This window comes from Rhinolophus sinicus, linkage group LG06 (genome assembly GCF_036562045.2).
Source record: "Rhinolophus sinicus isolate RSC01 linkage group LG06, ASM3656204v1, whole genome shotgun sequence".
Classification (NCBI taxonomy): Eukaryota; Metazoa; Chordata; class Mammalia; order Chiroptera; family Rhinolophidae; genus Rhinolophus; species Rhinolophus sinicus.
The window spans coordinates 115944320-115958290 of record NC_133756.1 but is presented as its reverse complement, the minus strand read 5'-3'; the positions used below and the strand labels follow the sequence as shown (position 1 = coordinate 115958290).

At 36.3% G+C, this 13971-nt stretch overlaps 1 protein-coding gene across 2 annotated transcripts in view; it reads right to left on the bottom strand.

Annotated features, from left to right (window-relative positions):
• Nucleotides 1-1202: 1202 nt before the first annotated feature.
• NARS2 (asparaginyl-tRNA synthetase 2, mitochondrial) overlaps nt 1203-13971 on the bottom strand; it is a 130701-nt gene continuing 117932 nt past the window's right edge. The window contains exons 12-14 of one of the 2 annotated variants that reach the window (XM_019726379.2): nt 6655-6752; nt 4669-4695; nt 1203-1855 (exon numbers count right to left, since the gene is read on the bottom strand). In XM_019726379.2, the coding sequence (XP_019581938.2) occupies nt 1711-1855; nt 4669-4695; nt 6655-6752 (270 nt within the window). In that variant the 3' untranslated portion in view covers nt 1203-1710. The remainder of the gene's footprint in view (nt 1856-4668; nt 4696-6654; nt 6753-13971) is intronic. The other variant, XM_074335705.1, reaches the window with a different exon arrangement.

Sequence of the window (13971 nt, the reverse complement as noted above, 5' to 3'; positions counted from 1 at the left end):
CTGCCCATACTGACCTCTGGCTGGTCACGGCAGCCCACTGACCCAGCGACTTCAGCATTAGGAGCACGGCACTCCAACCACCTAAGCCACTGGGCTGGCCATGCCATTTTGAGTTAATTTTTGTGTATGGTGTCAGATAGCAGTCTAGATTCATTTCTTTGCATATGGCTTTCCAATTTTCCCAACATAATTTATTAAAGAGGCTTTCCTTTCTCCATTATATGTTTTTGGCTCCTCTGTAAAAAGTTAGTTGCCCATATATGTATGGGTTTATTTTTAGGCTCTCAATTCTGTTCCATTGGTCTGTGTGTTTATTTTTCCTGCCAATACCATACTGTTTTGATTATTGTAGCTTTGTAGTATAATTTGAAGTCAGGTAGTGTAATACGTCTGGCTTTGTTTTTTATCTCAGAATTGCTTTGGCCATTTGGGGTCTTTTGTGGTTCCATACAAACTTGAGGATTTTTTTGTTCTATTTCTTTGAAAAATGCCGTTGGGATTTTGATGGGGATTTCATTAAATCTGTATACTGCTTTGGGGAATATGGATGGCTCTTTTAACTATGTTAATTCTTCCTCTCCATGAACATGGAACACGTTTCCATTTCTTTGTGTCTTCTTCAATTTTTTTCAACAATGTCTTAACGGTTTTCAGTGTATATAGGTCCTTCACTTCCATTGTTAAGCTTATTCCTAGGTATTTTATCCATTTTGTTGCAATTGCAAATGGAATTGTTTTATTCTGTTTCTTTTTCTGATATTTTACTGTTAGTATATAGGAACACAATGGATTTTGTGCACTGATTTTGTATCCTGAAACTTTATTGCATTGCTTATTATTTCTAATAGTCTGGTGGAGTCTTTAGGATTTTCTATATACAGAATCATGTCATCTGCAAATAGTGACAGTTTTACTTCTTCATTCCCAATTTGGATGCCTTTTATTTCTTTCTCTTGTCTGATTGCTCTCGCTAGGACTTTCAGTATTATGTTAATAAAAGTGGTGAGAGTGGGCATCCTCGTCTTGTTACTGATCTTAGAGGAAAGGCTTTCAGTTTTTCACCACTGAGTATGATATTGTTAGCTGAGTGTTTGTCATATGTGGCCTTTATTATGTTGAGACACTTTCCTTCTATACCCTTTTTAATGAGGGTTAACAGTTATTAAATGTGATTTTTTTTCACCCAGTCTGATGAAAGCAGATTTCAATTCAGAATAGGAACTTTATTAACTCAAGATACAAAAAATGAATATTTTCTTTTGTAATTTTCAGTAAAACACTGAGAATAAGATGAACATTTATCATAGGTTAAGTGGCAAGGGAGAAAAGATCCAACAATATTGTAATTTTAGCTACTAGTTGTTTCTCAAAGGTCACACAAGATCTAATCATTAAAGACAAGTAAAATACACTGCGATCCCATCCTGTCTTAGAGTTTGAAAGGAGCTTTGAGACCACCTTGTTCAATTTCTTCATTTCTTCTTAATTGACATAACAGATTTGAGATTCTATCTGCTGTAAGTACTTCATTTTGAGAGTCCATCTTTCTATGAAATGCCCTCAACTTTCTAAGAAAAACATGATCACGTCTATTTTTCATACGTTATGTGTTATGGAAGGACAATTACATTTTGAAAATGCATCCTCCTGTATGCATATTCATGTGCGGTACCTCTGTCTTGGGGTGATTTTCATTAACCAGTCTTCCAGCTATAAAAGACATGAATGAGTAAATCTTGGAAAAGGGATAACATCTTTGATATTGTCAATTCCCAAGATGCACTGCAGATAGCGTTCAAATCCCATCCCAAAACCTCCATGTGGCACAGATCCAAATCGACGGAGGTCCAGATACCTGATTTTAAAAAACAGAGAATCATAATCTTTATAAATGCTGTATGGGATCAGATATTATAAAAAAATTTTATGTTTCAAAGTATTGTGTAATCACTTGTTATCATTCACATGATTGTGGTAGACCAGTCTTTTCGCTCCACAGACAGACAGGTTAAGGACACAGAGAAGTTAAAGTGATCTGTCTAAGGTTACCCAAACAAACAGTAGCAAATCCTTTCATTCATTCATGGAGTTTGGTTACTTGATCCTTTTTTTTTTTTTTTAATATACTTATATACAGAAAACTTGCCTAATGAGGCTACAGAAAATGTTCTAATAACTGTACTAATTTTCTTCAAAATACATTCCTTTTCTATTTCTTAGTATGCTCTGGATAAGTAGTATGCTTACTACAAAAAAATTTGTTGAAGGCACGAAAATATACTCTGGAGCACTGGAGTAAGGAGAAACTTCCAGTTCTCTGCTTTAAGCTTAGTGGAAGATGTCCATTTTTCTGCAAGGCTAGATAGCCTCTGAAGTCCATCCATACATGTCCTATTCCCACTACAGATGGCTAGAAATGACTAGAAAATGGAATAGCCATGATTCAAACTCAGATTCTAATACACTAGCCTGGGAGAAATTATTCTAGGAAAGGAAGAGGAGAAAGAAGATTCTGTAAATATTTTTATGCCATTTGGTGGGAGAATTCTTGAGTTATATAATATTGATTAAAACAAGTTTACAGTTTCTTGAATGATTTGTAAAATCAGAATAAAACGTAAAAGCCATCGTTGGTAGTCATTTGGCTCCTTAAGGATAAAGACTATCACCTATTTCCTCCCTGTTAATAATAATGACTATATGCATTGGTATTTTAGGCAGTTAAGATTAAGCACTTATCTTTCTAAAATAAAAGATGAATTGCAACTAGGTGAGTTAGAACCAAGTGAATGATCTATAAACAGAAGTATCTAGTATAAAACTTCAGATTAGTAAGAACTGTCAGAAATAATAGAAGGAACACAGTCTTCAGTAACTGAAATATTTGGTAACTGAATTAACTTGTAAGTTTACAAAGCATGGGGGCAGGGAATACTTTGATTTAGTGAGAAAATGAGATAAAGGAAATATCAAACCACCTGCCTCAAACACCTGCAGGATCTGAGCTGGCTGCTAGAAGTCTAGCAACAGCTTTAGGTGGTTCTAAATTCCTCATACATAGATGTCAAAACACTTGCCTAATTTCTGGAAACTGAATTCAACAGAGGGATTTGGTCTGTAGCATTTTTCTTGCCTGTGCTTTGATAGATGGAAAAATCCACTTTTAAGAAACAAGTTTTCAAATGAATTTGTATTTGTAGGATTGTTGTTAAATTGCTTCCAGGGTAACGAGATTATAGAAGAGATGGTACAACATTTGTGGAACTAGTTACAGGTTTTATTTGCATATGGCATGTAGAAATAGGAAGTGAGTAAATTCTTAGACACCTGTGGTGGCCCCTCAGTGTGGTGGAACACTAGCAGAGATCACAGACTAAGATTTTTAAAAATCCCTCTACCTTTAAAATACTATGACAACTATTTACAACGAAGAAGATTCAAATAATAAATATTTATGTTCAGAGATCTTAACAGTTTGAAAACTTTAGTTGGAAAAAGAATAGTATTGAAATAATTAATAAAGACCAGAAAAGGCCAAAACTTATTTAAGCAATAATTAAAATTTGTATTTAGCTAGTTTTTACACACTATGAATATTATTCTGTAGACAGAAACTGAGGTAAAATGTACAAGCTTGTTCAATCAGGCTCATCTAGCTAATAGTAAGACTCAGAACAAAGGAAGGAAACGGGGTAGGAAACTATCATTTACTGAGTTTCTACTCTATGTAGATACTTAACCTATATTGTTTCATTTCATCCTCACAGTAACCCTGTGAGGTAGATATTATTGTTCCATTTTACAGTCTAGAAAAACAAGACTCAGATTAAGTGTGTCTAAGGTCATTACTGGTAAAAAACAAAGGCGTTTGAGGGCCATTACCGGAACCCAATTTTAGGCTTTTTGCATTTCTGAAATCCAGCTCCTTCATTACCAAAAGGTGAATGTGTAATTTGACCCTTCCTTCTTCTGAGGACAGGGAAAGAATTAATAATACTATTGGTATTATTATACCAAGACCCTAAAGGAGTGCTATTACAGAATAAATTTTTTTATTAGTAATAGTGCTATTACAGAATAAATTACATAATAATTTTTTATTATGAATAAAAAATTTGTATATATTTAACGGCACTCAGAGAAAGGGTTTGTGGAAAGAAAACCAGAACTTTGGAAAAGTGAATGTATGAATGCAGAAAGGTGACCTTCCTAGGCAGTTCAGATTTCTACAGTTGGTGAGGGTCACTTAGAGATCACTTATGTGGTCAAGCTCCTAATTTAACACAGAGAAACTGAAGGATAATGGTTGGGAACAAAGTCCCAGCTCGATGCTTCTAACTGTGTGCTCTTGGTTAAGTTAGTTAACATCTCCAGGCCTCAGGTCTGGAGGAGTAGCAAAGGGGATGAGAATGGTACCTAGCGCAGAGAGTATTATGATTACAGGAGATAATGTACATCAAATTTTTAACACAGTTATTTGGCATACAATAATACATAAATGGCAGCCATTATTATTACTATTTTTCAAGGACTCAAAGGGAATAAGTAATCTGAGAAGCTGTGCATTGCTCTTAACACTCTTCCATAGTGCCCTGGGAATACAAGCAAACACTATGCAATGCGCAGACCAACAGCTAGAATAAAAATCATTAGGGGCTGCATTCTTACCATTGGTAGGCTTCTGTCAGTCCTGATCTGTGAAAGGAAAATAAAATTCTTTCAGAGAATGGTAATAAGATAAACATACTAATCACCATTTATTCTGGGTTATGTGCTCTTTATAAAGATGTACACACCAAAACTTGTGCTCTCAAATAACATGCAATATATCTGAGTAGCTAAACCTTCATTACATGGTAAGAAAGGTGAGTTAAACAATAGTCCCAGGTATCATCAAATAAGTGGCATAAATAATACATGTTATAGAAAGAAAGTATGGTCCAGAGCCCAAAAGAAGGGGTTCATTTGAGATGAGCTTATTGTCCTATGACATAAGGAAAGCACTATTACCGCTACTTAAGGTTGTTGGGAGGCATACATAAACAAGGGCTACACAGACAAACCTTTCATTCTATAACACTGAAACAAAAATATAGATGCTGAGGCTACCTTCAAAATGTGGTTTCTAATTGGATTTTGCCAATTTGAGAAATGTTAGTAAAGTTTTAAGCTGTCAGTACTCATCAAAATTAATTTAAGCCCTTTAAAAAAGTGTTTGGGACCACAGTATATCTTAAGTGATCAGGATGATGAAAAACTCCAATACGCAAAAATATAGAACACATAAATAGAAGTCACAGATACCTAAGAGAGGGAAACACATATATGCATTTCATTTGGAAAGATAAATTTGGATATTATCAGATACTAGGTAAACATTTAATGTTATGAGGAAAGGTTTCCTGAAGGAAGGAAGCAAGCAAAGAAAACAGACCAATTAATCTTTCAACAGATGAGGTTTCTTGCCATGTGTGATTTTTATTGTGCTTAAAAAAAAACAAAAAAACCCAGAGAATCTTTAAATTCTTTCCATCTAAGGAGTTTGACCTTAACTTCAATTTCATGATTTTCCCAGGACTTTCTAACACTATGGCAATAGTAAGGAGTTAGTAATCTGATGAAAAAAAGGGTCCTCCCAGAACATATTTATCCCCTTTCCTCTGGATCGTAACCAAATAGAGCAGTTCATATAATTAGGCTTACAAAACCAAGTTACTCAACAGATTTATAGGTTGGGATGTTGGAAAAGCATCAACTTTTTAAGCATTTTTCCATTAGGAAAAGGCCTTACAAATGCTAATTTAACGGGATATTTTCAAACAATTATGGCTTTTCCAGATTACTATGAAACCCAGGACAAAAGGAATATGTCTTCAACATGGGAAAGCTTTTTTTTTTTTTTTTTTTGAAAGTTGGGTACAGCAAAAGTGGAAACCATGGAAAACAGAGGTTTATAACCTTAGTTTAGGAAGTTATTATAGTTTGTTGGCAGACCATGCATATATAGGAGTGGTAGTTCAATTAGGAACATGATTCCCTACTTCTCCAAAACATTTTCTGTGTGTTTATGGATTCATTCCCAGGTCTCAAACAGCAAGTTAAAATGAGTTATTCAAATAGTTAAATCAAGACCCTTGCACAATGTAGAAAACCTGAGGAAGGAAAAACTGCTTATTCTAAATGCTAGCTTAGCAGATATTTTTGTATCTTTCTCCATCTTTACTTTTTCCATCTTTATCTTATGGTTCAGAGCTTATCTTTCTTTATATCCCTACAGGAGTCTGCAAATCATAATTTAGAGTAAATAAAAAAGAACGCGTGGAAGAGAAAAATAAAAATGAAGGACAATCTTTAAGGGGGAAATTTCCCTCTCTTATTAACTTAAAAAAAAAAAGCCATTTCCATAGGAAGAGATATGTACAAATAATGAGCAAATTTTATTGTGGCCTTGTTTCATAAAACAGTTCCAGTCTTTATGAAAAGGAAGCTCAGGAAGGTCAAGCAAAAACTTGTTCAAGGTCACTTAGAATTTGAGGTTCTGGTGTGTGAGGTGCTGAGGCCTATGAGCTGTTGCTCTCTGTTATTTTGCCATGACTGCCTTTGAGTGCCTCATCCCCAATTTCTGAACTTCGTTTCTTTAGGTCTGACCAATACCTGGCCAGTCGCTGCTCTAAGAAATGGTACCGTTCTTCTCGGAGGCTTCCTCCAAAGAGCTCTCCAACTCCAGGAACCAGAAGATCAACAGCAGCAACCTAAAAAGAAAAAATAAGTCATAAAGATTACATTTTCAGGGGATTCCAACAATTGTCAGCTTCTCAAGCAAGTAGAACTTTTAACATTTTGACAACCGCGTTAACTGCTTATCAGAATCTCATTTACATTACCTGTTCATGCTCCGTTTCAATATCAAATGTTTAATATTATGTTTAGACTACATGCTACACAAATTGCTGGTGGACGGTTTCCTCTCCTCTCTTGCACCATTTATGCAGTGTATTTAACAAAAATGTGTTCTCTTCATAAATGTGATATAAATGTTAATTATAAAAAATGTGGAAAATATTAAAAATTATGAAAGATTAAAAATCACCTACCACCACGCAGAAGGAATTACATATTGGCATATTTTCTTTCAGGTTTTTTTCTTATACATTTAAAGGGTACAGATTTAAATTACATATAAAAATTTACCATTCTAATGTCTAATATTACACAATAAATATTTTCCCTATGTCAGTTCAAGTACTTTGCATACTTAATGTTTTAATAGCTGCACAGTTTATTGTTTAGGAGTCATAGTTTACATTTAACTCCTTTCCTTTTGTTGAACATTCAGGGGTATGTGTGTGTTTGTTTTCTCTTATAATGTGGCAACAGAGATTTTTCTTTAATTTGTAGTATTTTATTGAGACATGTAAAATATGTTCTGATTATTAATCAAAGAAGTACAAATTAAAACCATTAGATACCATTTTGGAGTTAACAAAATGGAGAAGATAAGAAAACAACATAAACAATATGGATTAGAGAATGAGTAAAGCAATACTCTCATACATTTGATAACAACCTTTCTGGTCAGCAATTTGGCAAAAGATAACCAAAAGCCTTAAAAATGCAATATGCTTTGACTCAGCAATAGTAGTTCTATTATAGGAGTTAGTTTTAACAAAATAATCAGAGATGGAAAAATAAGATTAATGTGCAGGATGTTCAGTAAAGCATTACTTAAAATCAATAGGAGACTATTAGATAAATTTTATACATGGATAGAAAAAAGACTGACATCTATATAATAAGATGTTAATTGTGTTGTCACTGTGACTTTTCTCTTATTTATATTTTATTTTTTACTATAATGATGTTATACTTTTGTAATAAGAAAACAACAAAAACACTTAAGAGGGAAAATGGTAACTTTTTAATTTGTACTTCTTTAATTACTAGTAATATTTCATTTTCGAGAATGTTTCCTTGCTTTCCGCATTATCCTGTGACTTGACAATTCTTTTGAGGGGAAGGGGTAGACATTTTTAAGACCAAGAACATGAAGGCACAAAACTAAGAAAGATTTAATGCAATAAATGAAAAATTAGAAATCCATACAGCCCATTTTAATTTTTAAATGGAATAGTACAAGACCTTTTCTTAAACTTTGCCTCACTTTACTATTAAACCATCCCCTTGTTTTGATTTCAGAACTTTTGATTGAGATATACTTTATGAATAACTGAGATTAATAAAAAATATAGTAATTCAAGAATCTGCTCCAAATGCTGTATACCTCATCCGCAGTACCATCATTAAAAGAGGACACACAGGCATGATTTTCATCAGTCACTCGGCTGAATTAGAGTGAGGGAGAACAGAAATTCACTAATGGCTTCTACTTTTCTTCGATATCCTACGGCTCAATAATCTGGTGAGGAGTAAGTAAGTGTATAAACACATCTTTGTTGTACTAGCACTGCTTAGTGATTCTTCAATTTCGGGGCCAACAATGAACAAGCAGGTATTTTAGAATGTGGATTTGGTGATTCAGACATGATAGCAGGTAATGAAACAAGCAGCTTTGGCTAGGTGGACAAAAAAGGCTTACTAATATGACGAGGAAGCTCTCAGGGGCTAGACAATTCATAGAGAAAGGAGAAGATTCAAGAGAGTTTTTATGGCTACAGAAGGACTGGCTTCTTTATTTACTAGTATCTTGCTTTTAGACATGGCTAAAACATGCTAAGAGTTGAGACACATGATGAAAAATTTGTTCTTAACTTCAATTGAGAGTTTTTAATTGAAAATTACAGGCAATCGGGGTTGGAAGAGAATAGACAACCAAGCGGCTCTCTGGCCTTCACTTGAAAATATTTAAAGACTGGGAACCACCACTGTTGAAATATAGCATTCCCTCCTTGTGTAGCTCTGACTATTAAAAAGGAATAGGTATATCTAAAATCTATCATTTATGTCAGCCAAGAAAAATTTTTTTAAAAAAATTAAATAAATAAAATCTATCATTTGTTTCCAAGGTTTTGAAGTTGGGGCAATTCCAAGCCACAAAGCAGGGCAGTAATTGCTTCTGATACTGCAAGTACATGGAAAGCTTTAAGAGGCAGAGCTAAATAGGGCCACTGCCTCAGAAAAAGATGCTGGAGAATCAGCTATCATGGGAGAACAGGAAGTAGGTAGTCCAGCTGAGGCTGGTGGCCAGTGATGAGGGAATGAGGCAACCCATGATGAGTTGTTCTGCTTTCTCTGTTAGTCCATAGGCATCAAACAAGAGAGATCCATTTCTTGCTTGGTCTTGCTAATAATGCAACTAAAACAAGCACAACAAACAAATATAGCAAAACAAAACCCTTTTGGGATCTTAGCACTTTTTGCAGGTCTAAATTGTACTAATTTCGGACCTTTGGTTTTTTTAATGCTATTTTTGGAGGAGTGTAAAAAATTGATATTTATCTTTGATTACGAACCTCCTTTAACATTTTGAGTTCACTGCAGAATTCAATATGCAACCATACTGGTTTTAGACCTTTGTATCTGGTTTTTGCTTATCTGGAATATTTGCAACTGCACAGTAATGCTGTATTACTGGAAGCTGCTGAACTTTTTGAGATTCCTTTTAAAATCTTATGCCATAGCATGATATCTACTTTTTTTTCTTTCTGGATTTATTTCAAACCTGTCTTCCTAGTAACCAAGGTACTAACTGGTTAAGCCCAACTATTTCCACATTGGCTATTATGAAATTAGTATGGTAGTCACTATATTAATCAGGATAGGTTAGGTTATGCTGTATTAACAAATAAGTCCAGAAGCTTAAAACAGGGTTTCTCAATCTTAGCATCAGTGACATTTTTTGGCCAGATAATTCTGTCGTGAGGGCCTGTCCTGTGCATTGTGGGATGTTCAGCAGCACACCTGGCCTCGTTCACCAGATGTCAGTTGTGCTCCCCTAGTTGTGACAACCAAAATTGTCTACTGGGTGGGGGTGGCGGGAAACAAAATTACCCGACTGAGAAGCACTGCTTTACAACAACGAATCGGCTTTCAAAAACTTATGCTACATGTCCATCCTGGTTTGAAGCTGATGAAAAAGCCTCTTTCTGAGGTACTGCTGATCTGTGACAGATGGAAAAAGAGCTCAGATGACTACGTACTAGAAGCATTTGTCCAGAAGTAAGGCATGTAGGTTCCGTTTGCTCACAGTTCTTTAGCCAATGCAAGTTACTAAAGCTCATGTCAGTGGAGCAAGGCAGTATAATTCCCTCTGAAGGAGGAGTGGAAACTATTAATACTTATGTACCATAAAACAGTTTACCATGTCACTTTTCCCCCACCTGCCTGGACTCTTCCTCTCTACTCTCCCACCAATTCCTCATTGTCAGTTAGAATTAAAATCAGGATAGTAGGCCCCTCTTTTCTTGCTCTGTACTCTAGGAACTTAACCAAAATTACAGAAAAGAACTTACCAAAATTGCCTATTTTAGCTGAGTAAAAATTTTAGAAGACATCTTGGTAAAGTCCCATATCACTACTAATTTTCTGATATGACGTAACACATTTATGTCCTTTCTTAGTCTAAATGGTCTGAAAATTCACACTCTCAGGTGGGTGAATTCCCTGTATGTTTTCTTGACATAGTTAATAAAGTTGCTTCTCCTCTTTAAGAGATCTGTTTATTTTGAGTAAGGCATTCCTTCACAATGCCCAATAAATGTTCTATGACAAACGGGTACTGTTTTCTTTCTTTCTTTTTTGTTTTTTAATCAAGGACAGATTTATCTCTTTGTGAAGAAAGGTCCACAAAGGCCTCGTTCTCTTCCTCCACATAAACTTCTTTTCTTTTACTTTAGGTTTAGTTTCCTTTCAACCATGTCAGATTCTTATACTTCCTGATTTTCTTTTATAATGATATCCTCCAGTCTATCTAGAGAGTCTGCACACTTTCTGAGAAGCTATAATAAAGTACTCCTCAACTATAAATAAAGACATTCACATTTGGTATACACAGAGCTGCACTTCCTTCTGGTAAGATATAAAAAATACTGCATTCCCTAACAGTCACTAGAATAATCTCCTTAATTTCCATACCTTTTAGTTAGGGTAGCGATTCCAGGTAGGTTTCTCCTAGCTTATGTCTCCCCCTGGTAACAACTGGGCTAAATACTACGGAAACCACCTGTTTCTCCAGGGCTCTCGTGGAGGTAAAAGGCACTTCCAGACATAACATAAACTATGACACAAGGGTGCACAAAATGTAAAATGTGGGAATCACACAACTTTCTTAAAAAGTAATGAGAAACACAAAATAGTCACAGGCATGTAAAGTACAGTGCATAGGGAATATAGTCAATATTGTAAAAACTATGTATCGTGCCAGGTGGGTACTAGACTAATTGGGAGATCACTTCATCAATTATATATATGTCTAACCACTAGCCTGTAACCCTGAAACAAATATAAAATAATATTGAATGTCAACTGTAATTGAAATGAAAAAGAAGTAATGAGAAAACCTTGGTTGGGTGTTTGCCCAGTGATGGGCGGTGAGGGGGTGGTTAAGAGTGCAAACAGGTTGGAAACAAGTAAGCTTCCTAGGACATCAGCTGGTGAATACCATTTGCCTTTATGTGCTGGGAGGTTTGTGGTTTACAGGAATCTAAGGCTGCTTTACAGAGCCAAGGGCTGAGCAATCCTGTCCTTGGTTAGGGAAAGTGAGAATTCACTGGCTGCATCGTGACATGTTCTTTTCAAGGAGACCAAATCTGACCACTTCTGTAGTTAAAATCTCCATTGTGTCCCTGTGCAGATCGAGGAGACGTGAAATAAGAGGAAGGACTCTCGTTCTTCTGTTCGTTCACCCTCCTACACAGATAAGGCAGGCTATAGATAATTTTACTACCCTCTTCGCTAACTTCCCTAGTCTTAAACAAAACTTATTCCGTTCTGGGCACATCTTCGAGGCCAGACTGCTGCCTAGCACGTCTTCCTCCACTGTGTACTGGTTCTGATTTTGCCTAAGTCACACAGCTGCAGCAGCACGCTATCTAGAAATAGTCTGTGTTGGTATTCAAGCTGAACAAGCTCTGGTCTCTATTTATGATATTCCTTTTTGACTCTTAGATTTCAATCAATGTACTGAAAATAAAACTCAGACCTTGACTTGAAAAACAAACAGGCTAGACAGGAACAAAGTCTTTCATACATTATCCTTCCCATGCGAAGTTCAAAGAGAAGGGGCAAAAGTTTAATGTCCCTTCCTCTGATACCTCTCTGCCTACGTATCTCAGTATTTTTAAATATTGATGAAAAACACAAATTGAACACCTCCCTAGTCTCATAGGCTTCTCGGAGGCTGTACCAATAAGGAAGCAACATTACATACTATTTTCAAAAGAAGAATGTTTCACAAACCATAGGAAACATGTTTGTGGTTTCAGCCTCTATGAGCTTTTGCTCTAACTGCTGACACAGACAGTATTGTGTCCCTAAAAACAATGAGGCACAGCTGAGAAAGAGCTTTCCAGGTGTGACAATATCAAGATGCAGATGGGCTTCAGGTAGCAGAGACTGAAAATGGAATTTGGCTAGGAAAACAGCTGGTCTGGAAGCATTTCAGATGGACTAAAATGCATACTTTCAATTTTGACATAAATATCCCACGATGGTCATTAGATATGGGAAAAACTGGTGCTTTCTTTTATCACTATTACTATTGGTTTAAATTACTATTTATCACTGTTACTATTTGATGCAGATCAGCTAATTAGCCCCAGCCCAGGGAAATTCACTGGATATCCCTTGGGTGAGTATTCTTCCTTCCAAGCTGACTTCACAATATGTACTTTATTGAATGCCCACTAATGCTTACAGTTTTATGATTTGCTAAGTAATAATATAATTGATATAATTTTTAAAATGAGAACATTATCTGGTGATTTTGGCATCTCATTAAGAACTGCTGGGCAGTGACTTTTTCCTTATCACACATGGTTGGAATGAGTGGATATTCTCCTCTGTGAAGTCATTTGCCTAGCTAAATATTTGCCACCTGTTTTTTGGGGGACTTACTCAGGGACCCAAACTCAGGGGCATATGGCATTTTGCATGTTTGCTTGGATTCATTTTTACGTAGGTCCATGACCTGTTCCCTTCAAATCATCAAACATATTTGGTGTCATGCGAGACGGCCTGCGGGGTCTCTGGTCCCGCTCCCCACATAAGAACGCAGGATATGGCTAGGCCAGAAAGGAACACCCATGGAGCCATAGGTAGGGGAGTCATACCACTATAGTCTCACTGGAGGCTGGGTTCACACGACCTGCGACCTGCTGTCCGCTTCTCTGCCTGCCAACCGACCGACTCACTGACTCGACTCTACTCCCAACTCTCCAACCAGCAGAGCCGCGGCAGTTATATCAGTGGCTAATTGGCTAACCGGCCACAGCTGACGGCCAATTAGCCACAGCTATAACTGCCACGGCTGCGCTGGTTGGAGAGTTGGGAGTCGAGTCGAGAGTCGAGTCAGTGAGTAGGTCGGTTGGCAGGCAGAGAAGCGGACAGCAGGTCGCACAACATTTGGTAATTTACAAGTTGTTCTTATATATATCCAAATAAGGAAAACCTTAGGCTACCTGAAATCAGAGAATCTTAGAGCTGGTTAGTACCTTGGAGATCATCTAATCCAATTCTCTGATTTTACCATGTTTCCCCAAAAATAAGATCTAGCAGGACCATCAGCTCTAATGCATCTTTTGGAGCAAAAATTAATATAAGACGCAGTCTTATATTATGTTAGATAAAACCCGGTTTTATAGTAAAGTAAGACTGGGTCATATTAATTTTTGCTCCAAAAGATGCCTTAGAGCTGATGGTCCGGCTAGGTCTTATTTTCGGGGAAACAAGGTATAGAGAGACAAATTGAGGCTCAGAGATTGGAGAAAGTTGCCTAAGGTCATACAGCTAACAAAG